This window comes from Xylocopa sonorina, chromosome 13, assembly GCF_050948175.1.
Source record: "Xylocopa sonorina isolate GNS202 chromosome 13, iyXylSono1_principal, whole genome shotgun sequence".
Taxonomy (NCBI): domain Eukaryota; kingdom Metazoa; phylum Arthropoda; class Insecta; order Hymenoptera; family Apidae; genus Xylocopa; species Xylocopa sonorina.
This window is the reverse complement of record NC_135205.1, coordinates 3336348-3360319: the sequence shown is the minus strand read 5'-3', so window position 1 is coordinate 3360319 and position 23972 is coordinate 3336348. Positions and strand designations below refer to the sequence as shown.

Sequence of the window (23972 nt, the reverse complement as noted above, 5' to 3'; positions counted from 1 at the left end):
GTGTACGTCTCGATGTGGACGGGTGTAGGTGAACTGCACGTAGAAAGGGTTTCGTAACGGCAACGAAAGGAAGACTCTACGCTGTCGGAACGGGACGATTTCGTGCCGCGTGTTTTTCGCTTTTATTGTTAATTGTGCGAGTGGGCAAAAGCGAGAGGCGATGCATAAATTCGCGGTGGTTACGGCATCGAGCTGGTTGCGCGATTCCTTCAACTGCAATTTTGACCGTGAATGGGAAAGTAGATGGGCTTCTCTGCGAAGTCCAATTTCTACTCTGATACTTTAATCATTTCGCGGGGAACTGATCTTTCTGGATTCGTGTTTTGGAAATTGGGTTTATAGATTAGAGCGCAGGCATAAATTATAAGCATCGACGTGAACTATAAATAGTCGAAGCGTCGAGCAATAGCCAGAAAATGTCTGGAGTTTCGAAACTGCTCGACTTTTTCCAGTAAACCGCGCTCGTAATAGACACTCGAGAGGCCTTTCGCCTCCTGGGGCCTCAGAGACTTCCGTTTTCGCGAGACCCGCGCTGGAAAATCCCGCTGTTTTATTATGCCCATTAGAAAGGGCCAGAACGAAATCGTGCTACGTTTAATGCGGACCGTTTTCTCTGCGTAACGAACCCGATAAATTCGCCTCGGAATCTAGCAGAAAAATGTCGACACCGACGGGGCTAGGGTAAACGCACCAACGGGATAACACGCCATTTCAGACATCCAAATGTCAAACGTGAAAGTGGTAGGTGCAGGGATCAAAATGTAAAGTGCAACGAATTAGTCGGGCTCTCTTTCGCCGATCTATTGTCTCGATTGGTAATGGGTTCAAGGATGCAAAGATTCCAAAGATAGAATGCTAGAAATCGCATCGATAACTTCCATGGCGATTCGATACTTTCACTTCGTCGAGATTGTCAATTTCATTTGGTCACGAGAACATTAAAATAAAATACTAAAGTAAACTAGAATAATCATAGAAAGAACCATTAAATATTTCTCTCAGCAGCACAATATTCGACGAATAAACTAATAAAACAGTATCTAATTTATCCAATTAATCCTTCTCATTGTTAGAATAGAATTGAAACTTGCAGACAGCATTGTAAATACGATTTTGTTCGTTTCCATAGGCGACGAACGCGAGCGGATTCTTCGAGGTGCAGATCCTCTCGCTGTCGAACAGCAGGGGCACCCTGGTGGACGGTAGGTGTTGCGGCGGAGGAGGCGATGGCGGAGGAAAAAGTGAATTACCACCGTGCACGACACAGTGCTCTTCAGCCTTCTGGCTCTGCCTGAAGGAGTATCAGTCGAACGTAACCGCCATCGGCTCGTGCAGCTTTGGCAACGTATCTAGTCACGCCCTCGGCCAGAACACCTTCACCCTCAACGAACCTGTCACCCTGCAACTGCATTTCACCTTCCGATGGACGGTGAGTACAGCAATTTCTTTTTTTATCTTTTCATCTCAAAAACATGACTGTATCGACTGTATGAAACCATCTATAAATTAAGTTAAAGCTAATGGATCGCATGTATATACGATGCTCCACTGTTTTATTTAAACAATCTGTATCGAGTAAAATATTCTCCGTGATACTTAAAAAATAATTAGTGGATGAATCATACGGTAAATCCTCGAACCTTGGCGTGATTCAAGCGAGAAAACATTTATCCTTCATCGCGTTTTGAACAAACACGCGTACCTCTCATTCCAGCCTCATTATCATAGTTGGCATAATGATATTTTCTCAAGCGAAAGGACGTACGTGTTCCAAAGAGCATGAAACGTTAAAAGAAACCATCAATAATGCGCTAAAAATAGAATATCCAAGCTTGATAATTCGCGTATCAGCGGATTAAACAAATCTAAATAATGAATTCGTAATTAATTATAAAAGGGTAGTTTCTTAGTCGATTCTGTAGAGACTTTCTCGCGAAGAGTATGCAACCGCAGTAGTAACGTAATGACAGAATTATCCCCAGAAGCGATGGTAATCAAGTTCAAACGTCTGCCAAGGCACCGTGGAAATGATTTTATAGCCATTACCAGAGCTGGACGAACGGGGCAGGAACGTGTGCCGAAAGGCCCATCGGTTCACCGTTTGTTCCCGACGCGATATCGCGCACCTTTTCCATGCTTAACGCTTACCCTCGAGAAATATCGCCGCGGTGTATCTACACGTGTATTTGCTTTCCATATATTTTTTTTATTGCGCGTCCATGGCCCCATAATTGAATTAGCTCGGCGAGCGCTAAATGCTCGAGGAAGCATATACATATTTACAGCCGGTGGTAGAGGAAAACGAAAGAGGAGGAATGAGAAAAAAAAAAATTGGTAGGGTAGAAATGAAAAAGGGGAGAAGAAAGATCCTTCACGGAAAGGAAGCAATTTAAAGGTCTCTGTTTATATGCCGTCTCTGGGCCCTCGAGAGGGCGCATAACCGGGGAAAGAGGGAACGCTGGACCTACCCTTTGTCGCCATCGGGCGAACGAACCCCGCATGGGTCCTCTTAGAACCTCACGAGCGAGTTATGAAATATACAAACACGCTAGTGCTCTTCAAATAATTCACTGCTGACCTTCTGCGTCTGTGTGAACGCGCGCTGGCGTGTTCAGAAACAGCTCTGCGGCTCGATTCGGTCGAACGGAGGACCCTTGACTATGGTGTACACTGCCCGGTGTGTACAACTCTTGCGCGCAGAAACACGTCGTCATGCTTGCCCACGAGAATCCTCCGAGGATCTCCTCGAAATCGGCTGTTCGTCTCGACCTAATTACGCTCGACAACGGCCTGAAACGGGCCTGGTGACACTTCACGTGGGTGGGACGCTGGCAATCGTTTACTGAAAGCTCGCTGTCGCTACTTGTCCTTAAACGCTCGACGGTTTACGGTTTTTTAATCACGCGACGATATATTGCTTCGAGTCGAGTGGCCCTCGAGGACCTGACAATAATTGGAAGCCGACTTCTAGTCGCTGTGTTGCTGTTCGAGAAGCTTTTAGGAATTCGCGAGGGCTTTCAGAGTACGACTTATCTCCGCTGGAAGCTTTACAGAGGTTGTCCGGTGTATCTCGAATGCCTGACATCGCGCACGGTCGAACGTTCGAAAGTTCGAGAAAAAGTTTCCTAGTTAAAGGTCAACCGAAAAGGAAGAAAAGAGGAGGCAGAGGAGGTGTTGCCAAGCGGCTGGAACCGAACTGGAATTCTGCGTAACGACCCACCGATAGAGGAGCAACAGACCGGAAATCCTTTGGATTCGATAGCTCTCGCGCGCCCCGCATCGACAAAGGAATCGGTCTAGAAATTCGCGATCGACGCCGCGATACAATACCACCCGTGGAAGTCTTTTTCGAGCTGAGGCCCCTCAAGTATTGTTGCGAAACCTGACGGCGGCGCGGCTCCGGCAGCCCCTTCGAGAGATTCACTCGATTGCCTTTCAACGATTTCGAGAATGAGAACAAGAGGCAGCCGTTTAATAAAACCAGGGGCGGCGCCTCTAAATGAGATTTCACGCGATTCGAACTCGAAAAGGAACGCGGATGGGCTCGTTCCCTGCCGAGACGGAGCCTTGTTTACTTGGTACAGTTGAAGAGGAAAAGTTTCTTGCATAAGCTGGCGTACGTGTTGTACGGGTACAACGGTACCATCGACGAGAGGGTAATTCTTCGTGAAAAATTAACTGGCAAGCTTAGAGAAAGTTTTTCAAATAGAACTACGGATTGTAAGAGAGTGGACTTTTTATATTTCGTTACGCATAAGGATTTATTATTGCGTTACCATTGGTACTGGTGTAATAGAACGTGAATATTAAAAGAAAAAGTAGACGATTTAACGCGAGTCATTTGGAATCGCGTTGATTTGGTTAGCTGTGTTCAACTAGAGATAGTAGATTGTGACCAGCCTAGTCAGACGCAAAGTATTACTGCTTGAACCTATCTATTTGTTGGTTACAATTAATTTCCATATCGAACACATTATTATCTTTACTCACAGATGATATTGTGTAATTAATTCTCGTGCAAATGAGTAGTAATTTTGAAGCAAAGTTTTTGGAAAACTCTCCGTTGTCGGCTGACAGCTTTATCGAGCCGATGCGCTACTTATAGTGCCAATTAATTTCCATATCGGCAGATAAAAATGAATGCACGTTGTTATCTTTACTCACTGGTGCTATTATGTAATTCTCGTGCAACGGAGTAGTAATTTCGAAGCAAAGTTTTTGGAAAATTCTCCAATGTCGGCTGACAGCTTTATCGAGCCGACGCGCTACTTATAATGCACCACTCTGCATATGCTTATAAATTTCTCAAGTACTCCTGTTTGATAATGCACTTCAGGAACCCTGGCAAGATCGATCCCAGACTCTTGGATAATCTTCGTCTCAAGTACCCCGTGCGATCCAGAGTTGAGACTACGCTGAAGACTATAGTCTTTCAGCTAATAAGCACGCCACTCGATACCGGTTCGAGGGAAGAAAGAAACAAACAAGCGCATACGTATATCTGGCACGGCGAGTAATCGTCCTTCGACTTTCTCCGTTTGCGATTTCAATAGCGGCGTAAAGAGGCATACATAAGAAGGGAGCGCAGCAGCCTTTTCAGCGGTAGCATAATGGCACAGGAAACGATCAGCGAGATGAGAGTCAGCCGAGCTTTTGCACAATCCTGGCCAGCGTCTATGTGTGTCTTCGAGCAGACGCCACGTTTCGCGTATTTCCTTTCTCCAGCCACGTGTTTCTGTCCCTCTCCGCCTTACTCCAACCTCGTGCCGGTCTCTTCTTCGCCGTCGTGTTCCTCGAAGCATCTTTGTCTTCGATCGGGGGCCTCCATCGTTCTCCAGCTCTTTTCATCGCGATACTTCGCCATTTCCCACACTGGCGACTATCCTCTGAACGGCGAATCTTCGTCGATTTGCTTTTTCGCCGTGGATGCACAACGGACGGTGCATCTAGCGAAAAAGTTGAAATAGGTAGACCGGTCTATTCTTGGCGCAATGTATCCACGGCCCCTCTACGCTCGATGTGGGCGCCTCTATCAATGATGTGACGTCACAGCTGCTGGGCCCACGTGGACCTTACTGGGCATTGTGTCGACTGAATTAGCGAGTCGCCAGCTCGACGTGTTGGCTTGATCGAGGGTGGTGGGATTGAAAACTGCTGGATGATTCAATTGGAGGTTCTTGGTGAACAAACATAGGCAACGAGTTTATTGTGGGATAGCAGGGAGACGAGGGGCCCTTTGCGCAATCATTTGTTAATTAATGTAATCTGCGAGTTCACGAATAACGCTGAATTCACTAATGCCAGTAATAGACCACCAGTCTTTGTGGAGATTCATATTTTTATAAACGTAACTGAAGAAAGTAGCATCGAAAGGACCTCAGGGTTTCCTCAATAACTATTCAATCGTGTAGATATAATCTTACACCAGGATGAACAATTTGTTCCTCATTAGACTACTGAGAGATACATAATACATAATACCGCACAAATGTAAGCAATGAGGAACGATTCGAAGCAGTATATAGACAAACGCGTGGGACTCGATGAGTAATATTCTTATTTTAACTTCAGAAACTACTTAACGCGTCAAAACTACCGATTAGACCGTAAATCACGGTTGACAAAAAATGACAATTACGAAACAACGTGACAGGGTAGATTTCGATCTAATGAATCACGTTTATTTCCGAAGAATAGAAACCCACGTGCACCGTCCACGCATAATCGGCAGGAATTTAACGAACGTAATTACCGCCCCGATTTTTGGAGTTGACTTAACGTCCGGACGAAGGCCACGCGATGATCGATGCGACGTTTGGGCGACCGTGTCACGCGTCAAACGGTATCATTCAATTTAGCCGGGGTCGCTATTGAGTTCCAAACCGCGGCGTCGGTTAAGTAGATTAGCCCGGTTGCTTTAATCACCTCCGGGAGGGGACTTTCTCACGCCTTAATAAAGTTCGTCGTTACGGTTTGCCGTGGAACTCTAATGGGTGAACCGTTGATCGACGTAACTGAAGTAGCCGGGCCAAACGGAACCACCGTTCCCGTCCCACTCCAACGCGCGAATAATCCGTAGGCGTACAATTTCCCAGGTAGTGTCGCTGGCACAATTAGCACCGTCGTATTAAACGATCGGAAATAGAGAGAGAGAGAGAGAGAGGTGAAAATGTTTGGTCGTTGAGGAATTCAGTGAGAACAGAAGGTGAACAGCGTTACCCTCCTTTCTCTACGGCGCGTGATAAATTTCGATAATCATAGCCTTGATAATAGCCCGTGTAATGATAAACGATAGTCGTCTAAACGGTGCTCGCCGCACGGATAAAAACCGCGGGGAACGAAAATGAGGGAGTCGGCTGTGAGGCACGCCTCGAATCCCCTCAGGGGATCACCGTGACTCAGACTCCAACAGGTGTATTCTTTTCTGTCCTTAGATTCCTCGATGGTCTGTTGTATACGTACTTTTTGGACACGCGTCTCTTTCTTGCTCTCCGTCGAACGTCTCATTTATGTTCGTCGATTTAACATTCCACTCGATTAATTGGCATCGAGCCTCGAAAAGTGTGTCTCCACCCTTTGGATTTACATGCACGTCTAGAAATTTGGAGAAACTTCATGTAAGCCAAGTCAGCTCGTACATTAATCTATGAATTCGAACAATGACACATGGTGGATGTATCGATGGTGGTATTCGTGAGGTGTCATTTGTATTTTCGTTAGGGGCCACAGCTGGCCGATTCTAAACGCGTATAAATCACACAGCGGCGCAGATACGGAAGCAGGATCGATTTGTCAAGAGGTGTACGCGAACCGGTCGTTAATCGGGCGAACGGCTCCAAAATCGTTCCACCGGCTCTCAGCTCGCCCGCGGGGATCGCAATCAGGCTGCCCGTTGGTCGTCGACCAACAGGAGAGATTTACCGTCCGAACTGAATGAAAAACTCGCATCCGCCTTTTTTCGGATTCCCTGACGCAGCTCGCGGATGTCTCGCTAATGAACGTTGGCTACATCCGAGAACTACGAACGTCTAGCAATTAACGTAGAAATTTTGATCGAACGTCACCCAGCCCCTCGATTCCCTGCTCTTTTTGCCCCGCTCGGATTAACGATGGTCCATTTATCGACCACGTCGATTAACCATCCAGCGAGGTAACACGACCTTCGATTTGTCAACGCTTGCACAGGATCTATTGTCTGGAATGCACATGTAACCTGACATTCCGCTGGAATAATTGTTCAGTCGATCGATTAAAAGATTCGTGATTGGTAACCAGTGGTGCATAACGTGGACGCGATTAACATATAAATTTCCTAAGTGCCAGATAGTTGACGATATTACCGTATTAATTAACACCTGTAACAGCCAGCCGATCGACTCGATCGCGAACGTTTCAATAATCGAGGCGACAATCACCGTTTCCGCGTTCCTATATGCTAAACTCAATCTAGATTCTTCCTCCTGGCTGATTAATTCCGCTGTTGGGTCCGCATAGCTCGCCATGCACCAGCGACAGGTAGGAATTATTAATTACTCCAATATCGTTTCCGGCGAAAGGAGTCGGGCCAAACGAAACTGCCCTCGTTGCCACGGCAGGGGGGCCCCTGGGATATCCACGTTTACGGCGCAGATTTACGCTCGCCGCCTGGACTTATTGGTCAGGTGTACGCTCGAACGGTGGGTGGACACGCAGGAGAGCTCGAACACAGGTGAACAGTATCGCGCGTATGCAAATGAGGAGGGGTGGAGAGGATGAAACTGTCGCCCCGGTTTGGGCAATGCCTCGCGTGCTTGTCCTTTCCCCTTCCTCGCGTTCTCCAGCCTCTCGTCCTCGCCTTGGTCTCAGCCTTTAGGCTGCCTTTGGGTTGCCTTTGGGTCGTGTGTGAACCCGCTGCGCGGACCGCATACCAATCTCCTCGACGAGTCTCTTCCTTTTCTTTCCACCGCGGCGAGTAGAGCCGTCCCTCCTCGCGTCCTCTTCGTCTTCTTCCCTCGCTAGTTAGCCCGTGTACGAGTCGCTACCGGTGTGTCTCCCGAACCACGTTCCCCGTTGCCTGTGTACACAGGCCTCGATTCTCCGCCGCGACCTCGCGTGCACGTACACCGGCATTGTGTATCTGATTGTGTACCGCGTGATCGTGCGCCACGGTGCACAGGGGAATGTGTGTGGGTATATTGTACGTCGGCGGATTTTAGAGGCAATTTTTGAATGAAGAATGCGCTATCGTACCCCAAGTGAAATATGGGCATTATTCTCGGGTGTGTTCAGGAGGAGAGATTGTAATGCGTATGTTTAACCTGGCGGTGGGACGACTTTATGGCTGAAGGAGTTATGGTGCTAGAATATTAACAATTTTTCGCAAACCCTCGTGAATTATGGCTCGTCCCAGAATACTGCGGTAGTCGATTCTGTAACGTCTGAGAAGTGGGACACGAGATCGTGAAGTAGCGTGTACATCGAGCGACCCCGAAATTTGTACAATTTAAGTCGTCGTCGTTCGAGAGAATCCATTCGAGATACCTATATTCCCATCAGCGAATCTCGCCATTTACCCAGAGAGAAGAACAGACTCGTCTACGTGTAAATGGGCGCGAGAGCTCACCTCGCTTCTCCTCGAAGGGGGCATTTAACACGAGGAATGCCAGGGTTCTCCGCGATATTCAGGTAGAGTCACCACTACAGCAACCACCGTCAGTATCGCGAGGTGACTCCTCGCGGAGCTCCTCCTTTGAACGCCTCGAAGCGGGGAAAGAGCTTGGTCGCGACATCGTACGAAGACTTCTTGGCCTTGTGCCCCTTGAATAGTGGCTACCATAGCCAACAAGAGGATTCTCCGGGGCCCCTGTCGCTCGAGAATCCCCCTGGCTCTTTCTTTCTTCCATTTCTACGCCGCGTGTCCGCTTCCTCCTCACGGACGTTCGTTTTTTCCACTTCTTCCGCGCGGCGGCCCACCATTCGCTTGCCCCGTGCTAAGGTTCCTCTTGGAGACACCGCGAGATTTATTAGCCGGCCAGACTAATTGGGAACCGAGACGAGGAAAGGATTCCAGAACGAAACCTCCCTTCGCTGGTGGAATTTCCATGAGGACGAAAGAACAACCCCGTTCCCGTGGCCTACCACGCGATGAATCGTTCTCGAAAGTAGAAGGATAGGGAGGCGGAGGGACCAACGTCTACGAATTTATCGCATCGCAACGGCTGACCTCGAGACCCTCGATTGTTGCACCAGAGATTTAGGGTCAAGGGTAACAGCGGCCGGCGCGGTGCTCGAAAGCGATCAAAAGTCGGAATTCCGAGGGGATTCTTCGTGCGCGTCCGCGCCTCGCGTTCCTGAGAAATGGGCTTTCGAAAGCAATTGAACGACGAAGCTGCTGGAATGCAGCTTTCGGGAGAAACGAGCACCTGAATACCATACAAATAATATAGTCGCAGCTGTAGAGAGGACAGAAATAAATCCAAATATTTTTCCTCTAACAAATTTTCCAGAGAAATCATTTCTCACAGATTAGAATAGTCGTAGTTGAAATTGTTTCATCGAAAGCGAAGTTTCTCGCGATTAAGAATTTCGTTTGGTTTTCCTCTTTCAAAATGGAAGGTGATTTATTTCGAAGTCATTTCGAGACCACTTCAGAATTGCCATTTTCGTGAAGTAACTTTTCGGGAACGATCGGATGGACTTGCGTTACGTTTAATCGCGGTATTACACGCGCGGCGAAACGATGCAGTACAAATGAATAATACATCGCGACGAATTTACGTAAGACGCTTTCACGAAATAAATTGGCGTAATCGCCGCGTAAGTCTGCGCCGAAATTTGAACGCGAAGCCCCGTACGATCGAGCGTAGGCATGTACTCCCTTCGAAGGAGAAAGGTAAAAGGGAAAAAAATGATCAGAGATTGAATGGCCGTGGGTAAGAACGACTAAGAACCTCGATCCACTGGACTGTCAATGACAAGTGCAATCTTTTCCCGACAAGCACGTCAGAAGTATCGCAAAATCTTAGAAACACTTTAAACATACCTCGAAATTCTTCGAAGAACGGAGCAACCATTCTATTCTGCATATCAAACAGTTCTCTATGTAGAATCTCAATTTGCCAATCTCACGACGAGATTTACAAACTGTTGTTGCTCGTTTATCCGCTATTTCGATTAAAGAATCGAAAGGGCACAAACAGCGCAAGCAAAAAATTAAATACATGAAAAGATATTTTTCACATTCATTGTACAGTTCTTCGATATTTAAACGATAGAAGGCGTGTACGTAAGTCTCGAATTAAAAGGCACGCGTTTCTTCACATGCGGCATTTTCGTTTCCACCGTACCAATAGCTCGATTTCTTTAAATTTTCAACGACACCTACGAGGAGATATGAAAAAATCGTCGGGAGAGTCGTCGAAAGAAAGGAAGCTCGCAAAATAAATCGACTCGAGGCATAAACCGTTCAAGGCTCCCCGATCGGTGGCGGGCGTGCTGGAAGTTCGCGCGGCTGCTTAGTACGCGTCCTCACGTACCGCTCGTTCGATCTTTTCCGCGAAACCAAAGACACGTTGCCTGACATAGAGAAGGAGAAGGCGTTCTATTCGGCGTACGTAAGTACCTACGTGCAGTTACCGAGCCACACGATCGACGTGTACGCGTCTACCACGATAGAACCGACAGCCAGCGCCAGATAGAGGCTCGTCGAGCGCCTCTACGTGCCCACCGCGGCTTCCGTCGATCCTTTTTGGCCTGGCGAACGTCCACGGTTTCCACGACGCGATGCTGCTCCATTACCAGGTACAACGAGGACCGTAAAAAAAAAAAAAAAATGACGAGTCACCGTGACCAAAAGGTGCATTCAATTAACTTTGAAAAACGCGCGTGTCCAAAGCCCTCTGCGGCGGTTAATGTATGTGCCCCAGCCGGAGGAAATTAATTAATTGGTCCACGCGGAGAACGCATCTTGCGGAATAATATCCGACTTAATGAATTTCCTACGCCCACGGATCGGACGACCCACGTCCACGAACGGATCGATCGATGATCGTGACTCTTACTCGCGATCCACCCGATAATTTATTACACGCCTGTGCGAGGACGTAGCCGGCGTTCTTTAAATGCGTCCGAACGTGCGCTCGTTGTTTTGCCCGGTGAAAGGGGAAATTCGCTCGTAACGCGGTTTTCTGCGGGACACCCACGCGAATTCCTAGATCCATCGTTGCGTTTACTGCGCCTGGGTCTTCTTGCTTGTTCGCATTGCGATAGAACCGTCCACTTTCCTCGATAATGGAAAGAGAAAATGTAGATTTCTAAATCTCCAACTGGTACTCGGAGATCCTGCTTGGTTCAAATGTCCTATCAGCTGACTTTTTCCCTCCCCAGAGTACTTCGAAATACACTTCCGTAGTTTCTTAAAATAGATAGTATGACATGGTTTCATTTCCAACTTTCCAATTCGCGCTACGCGATTATCCCTACCCTCTCCATTGTGATGATAACAAAAAAAAAAGCGAAGTGGCATGTCCAAATAAAATTGTTATTAATTCGAAATTAATTGCCAGTTTCGGTTACCATAAAAGGAACCCATGTCGAGGGTACCCACCTGCAAACTTACGCTTCACGTTTCTAAAGGAGGCAACAAAACCAACCGAGACAAAAAGGAAGAATGATGGAGTAGGTAGGTAAACCGTACAACAAGGTTTAATCCCCAACAGCCTTGATCAGCCAATCCGTTTCGGTCGAAGAATAGGCCGAATCTGTTCAGCTGTCATTCTCTATTTAACCATCGATCGAATCGTTCTTCTTTAACATTTCGAAATTCATCGTTCCATCCGTCGTTCCCTCGTTCCATCCCATCCCCTCCCCTCCTTCTCCTTCGTCTGTCTTCTTTTTTTGGGCGTTCGATCGGACGCAACGAAAATGTCGGAATAATAGAAATTTTATCTGATCGTAATTCACGCGCTGACTCACATCGATTAAAGACGAGCGGACAATGAAAGACCGCCCTGACGGTTCGCGAGCCGCACAAAGACCGATGGAACGCGACGCGCGGTAGTCAACGCGACGGACGAACGAATTAGAATATATGTACGAGGTGTGAGGGAAAAAAAGGCGAGCATGAAAGTCGCGGGCGTGGGAACGGCAGGCCCCAAGCGAGCCACCAATTAACACCAATTAGCGCTTATCTGCTCTAGGTAGTGGCAGCGACGAGCGAACCGACTTTACATTTAGCACGAGACGGCCAGCGAGCCGCGGATTGGCCACAACGGCGCTCTTTGTGCCGTTCAGGGCGACCTGAAGAATTTTGCACTTCCGCGAAAGGTCGGGAAAAATGGATCGCAGGCATTCGCGCGGAGGAAACGCCGTTCTCTTTGTTGCCAGCTCGACGTTCACGTTAAATGATTGACTTTCTAGCAAAGACCAATAAATTAGACTGTTTCCAAGTCCTTATGTCGTAGAAAAAACATGTCGCAATTTCAATAGAAGAGCGCAAAAAATAGTAGTTTTCACAGACAACTCGTTTCGGCATCCTTAGATCTATGTCCGTGGTTTTTATCGCATTATAGTTTCTACGATAGACTTTAGTATTGCGATACTTTTAACAGACGCTGAAAATGTGTTGTAAAAAACGGATGTGATCAATATTAAAGTACACTTTCACCTAATAGTAGCTGTATCGAACTAGTCCGCGAAAAACATCGGGACGGAATTCACGTCAAAGGTCTCTACCTTGTGGGTGCTTGAAAATCGCCGGGGATCACCGGACAGGTTCCACGATCGTTCTGTTCCAAATCGGTACCACCGGCAAAAACACGAATTTCCAATGGTAGAAGTGTCGCGCCGCTTTAGGAAACGATTTGTCCGCAAGAAAGGCGCGCGACATTAGTCGCGTTATCTAAGCATTTGGGTTGCCAGCGGGGGAGAATGTTTTCGCTAATTCGACGATCGGCAGTTCAGTCACGATCGGGCAGTTAGCCGAGCGTGTTGGACAGGTCCTGGGCAGAAAAGGAATCGATCAACGGGGAAACAACGTGGTTCCCACGTGTACCGTGACGCGGACGCTTCCTTGCAACTTGGAACCCCGCGACGCGTGCGACCAGTTCGCTAATCGAAGATGGAAGCAGAAAAAAACGTTCGCACATTTTTCAACAAACTCGAAATTCACTTACCAATTTCTCAACGTGTTCACTCTCTGCGACACACTCGGAAAGAAGACAGACTTTTCATCCAACCAAGCATCACGAGCAATAATGTAGATCCACGAAAATCGCGAGAGATACTCGTCGATTATTTAACTCCATTTGGTATCCGGCAGTTTCGAAGCGATGGAACGAAATTCACTTACCAATTTCTCAACGTATTCACTCTCTGCATCGCGATACCAAACGATACACTTCTAAAGAAAACAAACTTTTCGTCCAACCAAGCATCACGTGCAATAATGTAGATCCACGAAAATCGCGAGAGATACTCGTCGATTATTTAACTCCATTTGTTATCCGGCAGTTTCGAAACGATTGAACGAAATTCACTTACCAATTTCTCAATGTATTCACTCTCTGCATCGCGATACCAAACGATACACTTCTAAAGAAAACAAACTTTTCGTCCAACTAAGCATCACGAGCAATAATGAAGATCCACGAAAATCGCGAGAGATACTCGTCGATTATTTAACTCCATTTGTTATCCGGCAGTTTCGAAGCGATGGAACGAAATTCACTTACCAATTTCTCAACGTATTCTCCGAAAGAAGACAAACTTTTCATCCAACCAAGCATCACGAGCAATAATGTAGATCCACAAAAATCGCGAGAGATACTCGTCAATTATTTAACTCCATTTGTTATCCGGCAGTTTCGAAACGATGGAACGAAATTCACTTACCAATTTCTCAACGTATTCACTCTCTGTGATACACTCCGAAAGAAGACAAACTTTTCATCCAACCAAGCATCGCGAGCAATAATATAGATCACCAAAAATCGCGAGAGATACTCGTCGATCAACTCCATTTGTTATCCGGCAGTTTCGAAGCGATGGAACGAACACGAGGAGCCTATTCCGTTCGTTCCCATCAGGAACTCCACGCGAGTGCCCAGCCACCCCAGTGGCTGACTGATCACGCGAAACGCCTGCGGTTTTAATTAAAAAATCTAAACCCCATTGTCTACCAGCATGGATCCACGGGGTTCATTAAACCGGGCGCGCACACGGGCGAGCACACGCGAGAGATCGCCGGTGCGCTGCGATCTTTTTCTCCGCCGGGACCGGTTCCATCGGGAACACTTCCAGCTTTCTATCGGCGTGCCCGTGACTCCCGGACACCCCTTTGGGATCCTCTGCTGCTGTTTCTGCTTCTGCGTTTGCTCCTGAACGAGCAGATAGCCGGCTGTCTTCCGCGACAGCGCGATTGGAATTTATTTATTGCGTTCGCCGACCGTCACTCAGGGAACTCCTTGATTGGTGGTACCAATCAGGCGCATCCGTTTGCGAAGACGCACGGTTCGACGAAAGCACGCAAACGCCGGGTTGTAATTATTCGAACCCGCGGCGGGACGACGAAGGGCACACGGTGTCGTCGATGAAAAATGCCCCTGGCTCTTCTGATTACTCGCGGATCGGTAATTATCGGAGACACGGTGGCCACCTTTCGATGGGACACTTGTTTCACTTCCTCGTGGCACTCTCGCGTCCCTGGTGGTCGTACAGAAGAGTCTGCGGTCGGTTAGCTTTGCTAGCGTCTTTCGTTGGATTATCGATGAGTTTAGAGTACGGAGGGATGATTGAATGTTGCGTTTAATCATTCCTGTACGTGTTGGGCATCGATTCGACGCTAATCGAAAGATATTAATGGAATGCTCGTACGTTATATGTTAAGTAATCGAACTAATTGTACGTCGTGGAACTTGAGAATTATTCGTACTGCTCGATTTGACGATTGTTTGTTAAATATGAGGGTGTATGTTTAGTTGCCGCGTATCCTCGTGGAAATAAAAATTGATGATCCTATTGTTGTGTAATATGGAAGCCCGTGGGGGGGGAGGATCAGGAAGCCCTGGGTAAATTTGCAAGTCCATCTCGGAAGGTTCCACTTAGGAGCCACGCCGGTCGAGGAATTATTCAAGCTGGGCAAGGGTTAATTGCTGGCTTCATCAAACCACCTCTCTTCCTCTTTCGAGGCAGCCCTAGACGCGCGTGACGTCACCTTTCGATCCGCGTTCGCCGGAACACGTCGGTCCTTTTAACGACACACTCATGGAACGAATGTAAAAAGCTTGTAAAACGGAAGATACAGAGAGCATTGTTTGTAGGGTTTCAAGGAAGCAGAAGATTCCCAGCCTCATTATTGAATTTTTGTTCGTTCGCAGAGGCAATTCACGCTGATCCTGCAAGCGAGAGACGAGGCGAGCGCAGGCGTGATCGAGGAGGCGAGTTACAGCGGCATTGTCCTGCCAGGACCCACGTGGTACACCCTCGATCATAACGGAAGAAACGCTCATCTAGCCTATCGCGTTCGGGTCCAGTGCGCTGACCATTATTACAACGCGACCTGCACGAAGTTCTGTCGGCCGAGGAACGACATATTCGGTCATTACACCTGCGACGAGAACGGCGACAAGGTGTGCATACAGGGTTGGAAAGGATCCGACTGTGAAATAGGTGAGCCAATTTTTCCATTTCATTTCGACTGGTACGCGCTCAGAGTAGCGATTCAATTAAAATTCAACCTGCCATTCGTGGCGTTTGCCTTTTTACCTGGTCGAATCTCATCGTATCTCTATAACAATTCGAACGATCGAGCGTAGAAGGTAAAAAGGGAAAATACGTATTACATAAAGATGCGATTCGACAGAGACTGACACTCTAAATTCATGCTAAACGAGAGACGTTCAATGCTTCACGTACGATTGATCAAACGATTTGGAACAAATCGGGCCGCGTAATAATGAAACATCTAACTTCTTTCCACCGTCACTAACATTGTACCCTCGTAACTCCCGGTTCGTTAAATTGTCGAGCGAGAACAGCGCCGATTTTTAGTACCGGAAGTATTAAAAGCCAGAAGATGGACGGTGAGACGCGTACCTCCGTAACCGTGCGGAACGACACACGATCGTAGGACGGATCGAGCAGTGAAACGGGGCGGGATACGGATTCTGTAAAAATCGACGCCGTGGCAAAAAAAAAAGGGAAAAAAACGGAAGAAAAAAGGCCACGCCGTGAAACGACGGAGTAACACGCTTTTGTCGTCGCTGTGATCTCGTTACGTATGCAACGAAGCGTCGCGCAAGGCCTTTGCCGGGATATTGGCGGCTGAACGATTCCACGTTTTTTGCCACCGCTCCACAGCTGCTCGAGGGAATAATTAATCGATCCTCGAAGCGTGAAATCTCGCGTCGCACGTAGTCGCGCGACTCGCGCGCTCTGCTCCGCTCGCTTTTCTCACGGACGGCTGCCTCTGAGGCTAACGAGCCACCGTGAATCGATCGATTCGAATTTTCAACGGGGATACCAGATCCTCTCTTATAAAGTCCTTTTCCCTCGGGCAAAAAGTGTATTCGGTTAGTCGTGTCGACGGTATAAAAAGGTTGGCGACCTTAGCTCTTAATTCGCCTTAATTCACGATAATAATCGAAGGACTCGAAGAACGACCAAGTTATGTCATAAACGTAAAGCAGTCTTAAAATTGAACGTAACCCTGTCGCAGTTTTCGAAATTTTCTCTGACACCGATACTTTAGCTGGCTTCGAAAGGCTTCTCTGATTTTAAGTAAAACGGAGCCATCAACGTAGATGCAGATCGAAATGCAAAATTGTGAGCAATTTTTCTTTAGAAAAGGAGAACGACCAAGTTATGTCATAAACGTAAAACAGTCTTAAAATTGAACGTAACCCTGTCGTGGTTTTTAAAATTTTCTCTGATACCGATATTTTAGCTGGTTTCGAAAGGCTTCTCTGATTTTAAGTAAAACGGAGCGTCAACGTGGATGCAGATCGAAATGCAAAATTATGAGCAATTTTTCTGTAGGAAAGGAGAACGACTGCATGAATATGCCTGCATTTAACAACCTGTAACCATTTTTTTTATTAGGTGAAAGAAAAAAGTGAAACGAAGCGCCTCGTGGTGGGATACCATTCGAACGTAACTTGGCTCGTAAGAAAAATCGTGATGCGATACGCGAGGAAGGTTTTCTAAATTGAATACAGCGTAAAATCGAAGATAGCGACACGGCTCGATGTAAATTGCAACTTTTCCCAATTACCCCGAGTGGTATTACGTTTGATTAATTAGACACGCAGCATCGCCGCCAGTTTGCAATAAATATACCCGAAGTAACTGACCATCTCGACGTACGGTACATTCGAAGCCAAAATACAATTATGCCTCTCGCCAGCTGTAAATGCCAGGGGGATATCTAACCGCTCGAGGAAGCGATCGTGTGTTTCCCAGCGCGCTTGTCAAGCGCGTCAAACTGCGAAGGGAAAGCGAAAATCCTGCCGGATGTTCGTTCGGTGCGTCGTGAAACAAGCACGGCAAATGGACGCTGGACCGTGATACCCCAATGGCGATAACTCAAACCAACGATAAACGTAATTTCCTAGTTTCGTTAAACCGATAGAAAACCGTCATTGGCGAATATCTGTTGCGAGGAACAGAGCTGGCCGTTCCACGCGAAGCTTTCGTGGGGCAAAAAGCGCGAGACCGCCGGATGTCTGGTGGAACCAAAATGGCAAACAACGCGGCACAGCGAAACACACGAATTATCTCGAAGCGTGCCTCAATGGGCGGACGTTAGACGCATGTCGTACGATCGTATAAAGGTAGCAAGTAGCATCACGCCAGATCCCCTCGCACAATACTGACCCGACTAATACGCCAGGCTCTTTCTTCGCTGCTTAATCGTTACTTCCGCCTCCCCGTGCGCACGGCTCATCCAGCTCTCTGGTATATTACGTCTTATCCCTCTTTCGAGGGCACCGTTTTCGAAAGGTCCCGACAGTGCCAGCCGTTCGATCGTCTTGAATCGACCATATTGTTCGAGAAAGTGCAGTACGCTGTACAGCAATCAATAAAGTTCCGTTCGTACTTACGCGAATAGAATCTCAACAAAATGAACGCGTGAAAGATGATGATAATTTCAGTGATAGGCGATCGCTCGAATTTTTTTCAATTATAATTGTCCTTCAACGAGGAATTCCAATAAACCTATTTATTCTGTTTTATTAACCGTGTTTACTTACCACGTTGAAGAAGCCTCTTATATCTCCGCTTTTTGCCTCTTATTTTATATGCAAATCTAACGTGCGCTGAATCGTTAATTGGTATTCATTAGACTGGCCAAGATAAAGTAACAAAAAGCATGCAGAATTTTTCGAAAGGCTTAAATCCAGCAGAATAGTTGAAAACGAGCCAGAGAAAGTAGGACGAAACGCTATTAGACTTTTCTGCGGTATAGTAATTAGCAGCCGCGGTTATATCGTGTGAAAACCAAACCGTTTCGACTCGTGGTTAGAGGTTAACAAGAGTAGTGACAAAATGCGGCTTGAATTCGAGGTATTTTTGAAATTTCTTGTAACAGCTACGAAGGAAGACGATGATTACGACGGAGACGCAACTTGTTCCCCTTGACACTATGAACTTTAAGATATTTTCTCGTTTGCTTAACGCTGCTGCTTAATCCTTTTCTTGTCGATGAAATTATCGGCGTTCAACTTCATTAGCCTCTATTCCACGTGATTAAATTCAACTTTCCTAGGCTGTAGAAATTCCTAAACGAGTACAGCAACTTCTGAACGAGCCCGTGGATAGAAAATTCCACGGACTAAGTATTCATGAAGAATTAACACATTTACGGTAATTCTAAAAAATGTCTAACACCAGAAAAAAGTAACTGTAGACTGAAAAAAAAACCTGTACAACAGACTACGAACAATTCCATGAAATCTGTAAGAATTCTACAAAAATCTATGACTCGTGAAAGTTCTCTCTCACCTTTCGTCCATATTGGCTAACGATGCACACAGGAAGCGACTCGCAAAGGACTGAACCAGGTCGCATCCCCTTGACGCAAAGTTAATCCAGCAGCGGTTTAACGATGCAGCAGGATCATATTATCGTTATCACAATTAGACGCGTTCCACTTTCGTCGGACTAGGTGAAAAAAATGGAAAGGACAAACGATCCCAATTAGGGACTATCGGTGGAAATCGTGTACTCGTGAGACGACGAGTCAGTCGCTCGCTCGGTTACGAGAGACGGTGAGCCAGAGAAGGATAGAACTGGCTCCAGCATTTTTGTCGCGCTGTGAAAGGTCAATACGAGAATTTCACTCGTGCATCGTCTTCACACGAGCTCTATGCACCGACCGCATCATGCAACACACCGTTCGTTCGCCTAGAGTCCTAGAGTGCAGCGTATTTCTGGACGCGCCGCGAAACGTTCGCCTCCATTTGACCCCTTTTCACCGTGAACGTAAAATCGTTCTCTCTTCCGCGAGGATTAACGATATTAGAAAGAAGTTGATTGCACGCGAACTTCTTCGATCGGCTACCCCCGTGCAACCGTGTTACTCGCGCAAGTAGTAAGAAGTTAAGAGTTCGCGCGCTTCGAAATTTGAAAAGGAAGTCGAAAAGAACCAGCGCCTTTTATGCGGATGGTTTTTATTATTCTCTCGATGATGAATCGTAGAATATTGCGGGTAATGGCGCGAGGCAAGTTAAAAGTTGACTCTGCTAAGAGAAGATTATCGGCGATGGTTCCGTGGCAAAGGTAAACGGTTAGAGCGTTGTACGTGAAAGTCGTGAACCTTCACCTGTAATCCGATTCTTCGCGCATCTGTTCCGTTCACCAGATCGGGGGAATAAGAAAATAAAGAAGCCGCCGGTGTACGAAGATGAATTGCACGGGTTAATTCGCCTACTGCCGGCGGATTAGCAAAAAATTCCAATGGACGTGTAACTGTAGACGTTCGCGGTTAGATTTATAGGTCCTGAACAACGAGAGAACGGTACCGTACACGAAGTGTTGTTAATGCCGAGGATTCTACATGCGAAACGTTGTACTCCGCGAGATAACCATGGTGAAAGCTCTGTTAATTGCTTTTCGCACGGCCAGTTTGCCGAATTCGTCGAAACTTCACGGCACTGTTCTAATCGATTTTCTTATAATTGCCCTTTAACACTTTTATTTCGTAATACATCCACGTAACAGACTGTGTACAATTCTCACTTTACGTTGGTTAATTCCCCATGAAAATAGAAAGTTTAGAGGATGACGTGTTACAAATATGAACGTTCGTGTCTCCTAAATGCCAGCAACTCCTTCTGTTCGCGATGGAACTACGGCATGCAGGTTGCCTGCGCACAGGCGTCGTTAACAAATTTCCCAAATTACGGCTATATTCTCAAAGCGAAACAAGCTACGATATAGAAATTCTATCTCACAGTATCTATCGCAATCGTCGTTTTTGACGACAGAGCCCATTCACAGCGAACGCTCGTAGCGAGACGAAACAGCGAGCCCTCGTCGACCGTATCTTGTACGGTCGATTTGTTCGATTTGCACGATTCGTTCGATTTCACGCGGAGACGAGCGTAATTAGCGCTGGCCCGATCGAACCCCAGACGAATCCTGTATAATAGACTCCCCTAAACGAAGCGCGAATCGCCGGTCACGAGAGCGCAATTCTCTTTTCCCGCGCACCTGTTGCGTCGCTGATGAATAAAAAGGGAGCTACACGGTGAGTTCATCTAACCACCGTTGATCGAGCGCATCCCCCTCGTCCCTACGATTTCTGTCCGTCGTAATTGCTCCACCGTCGCGAGTTGCCCGCCAGGGAGGAATCTCCTGGTTCCCATCTTCCACGCAACAATTGGAAACCGGATAGGCAAGGATCGATCAGCGACGAGTGGACGCGAGAAAGCAGCCGGACGGATCGTTACGTGCGGTCGCGAACGTCACGCTGCAGTCGCATAAATATCCATAAACGTTCGTTGTCCGCGCGCGAACGAGAAAGCTCGGCCATTAATCATTAAAGATCCCGCGAGCCTGTGTGCGCGTCGTGTCCTTCGTCCGCGCTAGTCCTTTCTGAGCGTGTACGTACGCGTGCATGTTCGCCAGGTTAAAATATGCAGCTGTACCTCGTGATTGGTGTACCCTGTTGTTAAGGTTGAAAAATAGTCGGCAGTTAGCCGCGTGGAAGCGTAAGGTGTCCTAGATCCAGGCAGACATTGGCAGAAGGGGTTTACTGATCGATGCGGGAAGTGTTAGGTGAAATAAAAGCGACCGCGTCTATTATTTGGAACATTAATTAATTAATGATGATCGATTGGTCTTGCAACTCTCTCGATACCCCCAGACAAGATAATTAAAACTAGCTAGCTTAGATTGCCATGAAATTTTCCAAATAATTCATTCGTCATCCCCTTCCTGGATGGTCCCTCCCGGAAACCTAATCGTATGCATAGAAGCGACACGATTGCCGTTTAACTATTCCCTCGCGGAGTATGTATGTATCTATCACAGAGCCGTACGAACAAGTTGCTCCTCCGGTTCGAGGGACCGTGGTGTGTAACGGTAAAGTGGCAGTACCCTGGCTAAAAGTCGCAGGGACGTGTGCACGCGTGTCGCCGCAACGTGAGTTTTCGTTTCACGGTCAGAAGGATAATCCTTCTCTCTGTCACTTCTCATCCGTCTTTCTGTCCCACCGGCTAATTGAGTTGCTCCAGCCCAGGCCACGGATCTCTGTCACGTTTCATTTTCTCCCGTCCGCGTTTCACCGTCACCGTCGCAGGGACGAGTGTGTCGTTTCCAGGGATACGGCACCTTTTGCCCGCGGACGAAATTGGATTTCGTCAGCGCAGCCACCTGTAAGAGGAAGGCGAACCAGCGTACCCGTTGGCCCATTCTCGAGTCCCTTCTCCCCTTGGCCAGCGCGCCTTCGTTCAGATAGAAGGATACCAATGGTTCCCGTAGGAGATATATGAAACGTCGGCGATCGTATAATCCGGCGGTGAACGCGGCCGCGGAAAATAATCCGACACTTATGCTTTCGTGTCCGTGGGCGGATTAATCGTTTGTGTTTTAACTTCCATTCACGGGATGCCTTTTGTGCCGCGTTACGGCCAGCCGGTTATTGTTCGTCGCGCGGTACAAAGATTATCCCTTTGGAAAGTCGCTTGAATTATGACCGCTGCTGGCTCTTCTTCTTTCTACGTTATTGGGACTGCGCGTGGAAGGCGCGAAGGAAACGAAGACGAATAAAATAGCTTCGTGGCTGCGCGTTCGTGGATCGCAGTATGGAGATCCGCTATTTTTTTCCAACGATTCGACGAGGGATAGAATAAGGTAGAGAATGTTACTGGAGACATTTGCAAACGAGATTAGTCTGTTGCCGAACAAAACGCTTACTTGTGACACTATTTTAGAAGACCAACCAGACTTAGTAGATCATCGTGGATGATCGTATTCGTCGCAATCGCTACCTAACTAATCAGCTGATCGACTTGTTTCAGCGGTCTGCAAAGAGGGTTGCCACCCCGTCCACGGCCATTGCAACGTTAGCGGCGAGTGCAAGTGTCGACACGGTTGGCGCGGTGAACTTTGCGACCAATGCACCCCGTACCCCGGTTGCAAGCATGGCTATTGCAACGGTTCCAGCTGGCAGTGCATCTGCGACACGAACTGGGGCGGTATCCTTTGCGACCAGGACCTCAACTATTGCGGCACGCACGAGCCCTGTCAAAACGGCGGGACGTGCGAGAACACAGCGCCGGATCAATATAAATGTACCTGTCCCGAGGGATTCTCGGGACCAACCTGCGAGAAGATCGACAACCCGTGCGCCTCGAATCCCTGCGTGAACGGAGCTACCTGCAGGGAACTTGGCGAGAGCGCCCATTGTGAATGCGCGCCAGGATTCACTGGACCCTACTGCGCCACGGACATCGACGAGTGCGCTTCGCAGCCTTGCCAAAACGGTGGCACATGCGTCGACGGTAAGAACGGGTTCGTCTGCAACTGTCCTGTAACCTGGCAGGGCGTTCTCTGCCAATTCGACGTGGACGAATGCGCGCTGAAGGAGTCACCGTGCAAGAACTCGCTGACTTGCGTCAACCTTGCTGGTGATTACAGGTAAGTGCGAAATTTACGTCACGCCCTGATTGCGATCGTATATAACGCAGAAGGGACGTTTAAGGAGTTCTCCACGGTTAATTGGAACTCGACGATCTTGCTCCAGGTGTCGATGCAGAAGCGGTTTCACTGGGAAGAACTGCACGAAGAACATCAACGACTGCGTTGGGCAATGTCAACACGGAGCACTGTGCATCGACCTGGTCGACGACTATCACTGCAGCTGCACCGCTGGCTACTCAGGCAAGGATTGCGACGTGGACATCGACGAGTGTGCCTCGAAGCCTTGTCAAAACGGTGGCGAGTGTAGGGATCTGGTGAACGCCTACGAGTGCGTTTGCCCCGTTGGTTTCACCGGATACCAGTGCGAGATCGACAAGGACCACTGCAGCCCGAATCCGTGCAGAAACTCCGCGCCCTGCTTCAAAACCCAAGCTGATTACTATTGTCACTGCCCGGAACAATGGCAGGGGAAGAATTGTTCCGAGCCCGCCTCGCAGAATCCACAATTGGGCGTTATGGACGAGGAATCCGGCTGCGGTAGCGAGGGAACGCCATGTGGCGGTAGAGGCAGATGCAACGGGGGCAGATGCATCTGTGACCCCGGCTACACGGGGATGCATTGCCACGAGAACATCAACGACTGCAGGGGCAACCCTTGTTTGAACGGCGGCACGTGCGTGGATCTGGTTAACTCGTTCCAATGTATCTGCAGAGAGGGATGGACTGGAGATCTGTGCGATCAAGGTGAGCAAATACGTTTGATTTTGATTTCTAAGAAAACAGATTGAAACCTTCTTCTTTGATCGTGCAATGCTCCATCAGAATGAATAACTAGAACAGAAATTATTAAG

The 23972-nt window shown here is 47.7% G+C and overlaps 1 protein-coding gene across 1 annotated transcript in view; it reads left to right on the top strand.

Annotated features, from left to right (window-relative positions):
* Window positions 1-23972, top strand: part of Ser (protein serrate) — a 41291-nt gene that overhangs the window by 14926 nt on the left and 2393 nt on the right. The window contains exons 2-5 of the mRNA XM_076906334.1: window positions 1130-1429; window positions 15354-15645; window positions 22500-23118; window positions 23225-23865. Of these exons, the coding sequence (XP_076762449.1) occupies window positions 1130-1429; window positions 15354-15645; window positions 22500-23118; window positions 23225-23865 (1852 nt within the window). The remainder of the gene's footprint in view (window positions 1-1129; window positions 1430-15353; window positions 15646-22499; window positions 23119-23224; window positions 23866-23972) is intronic.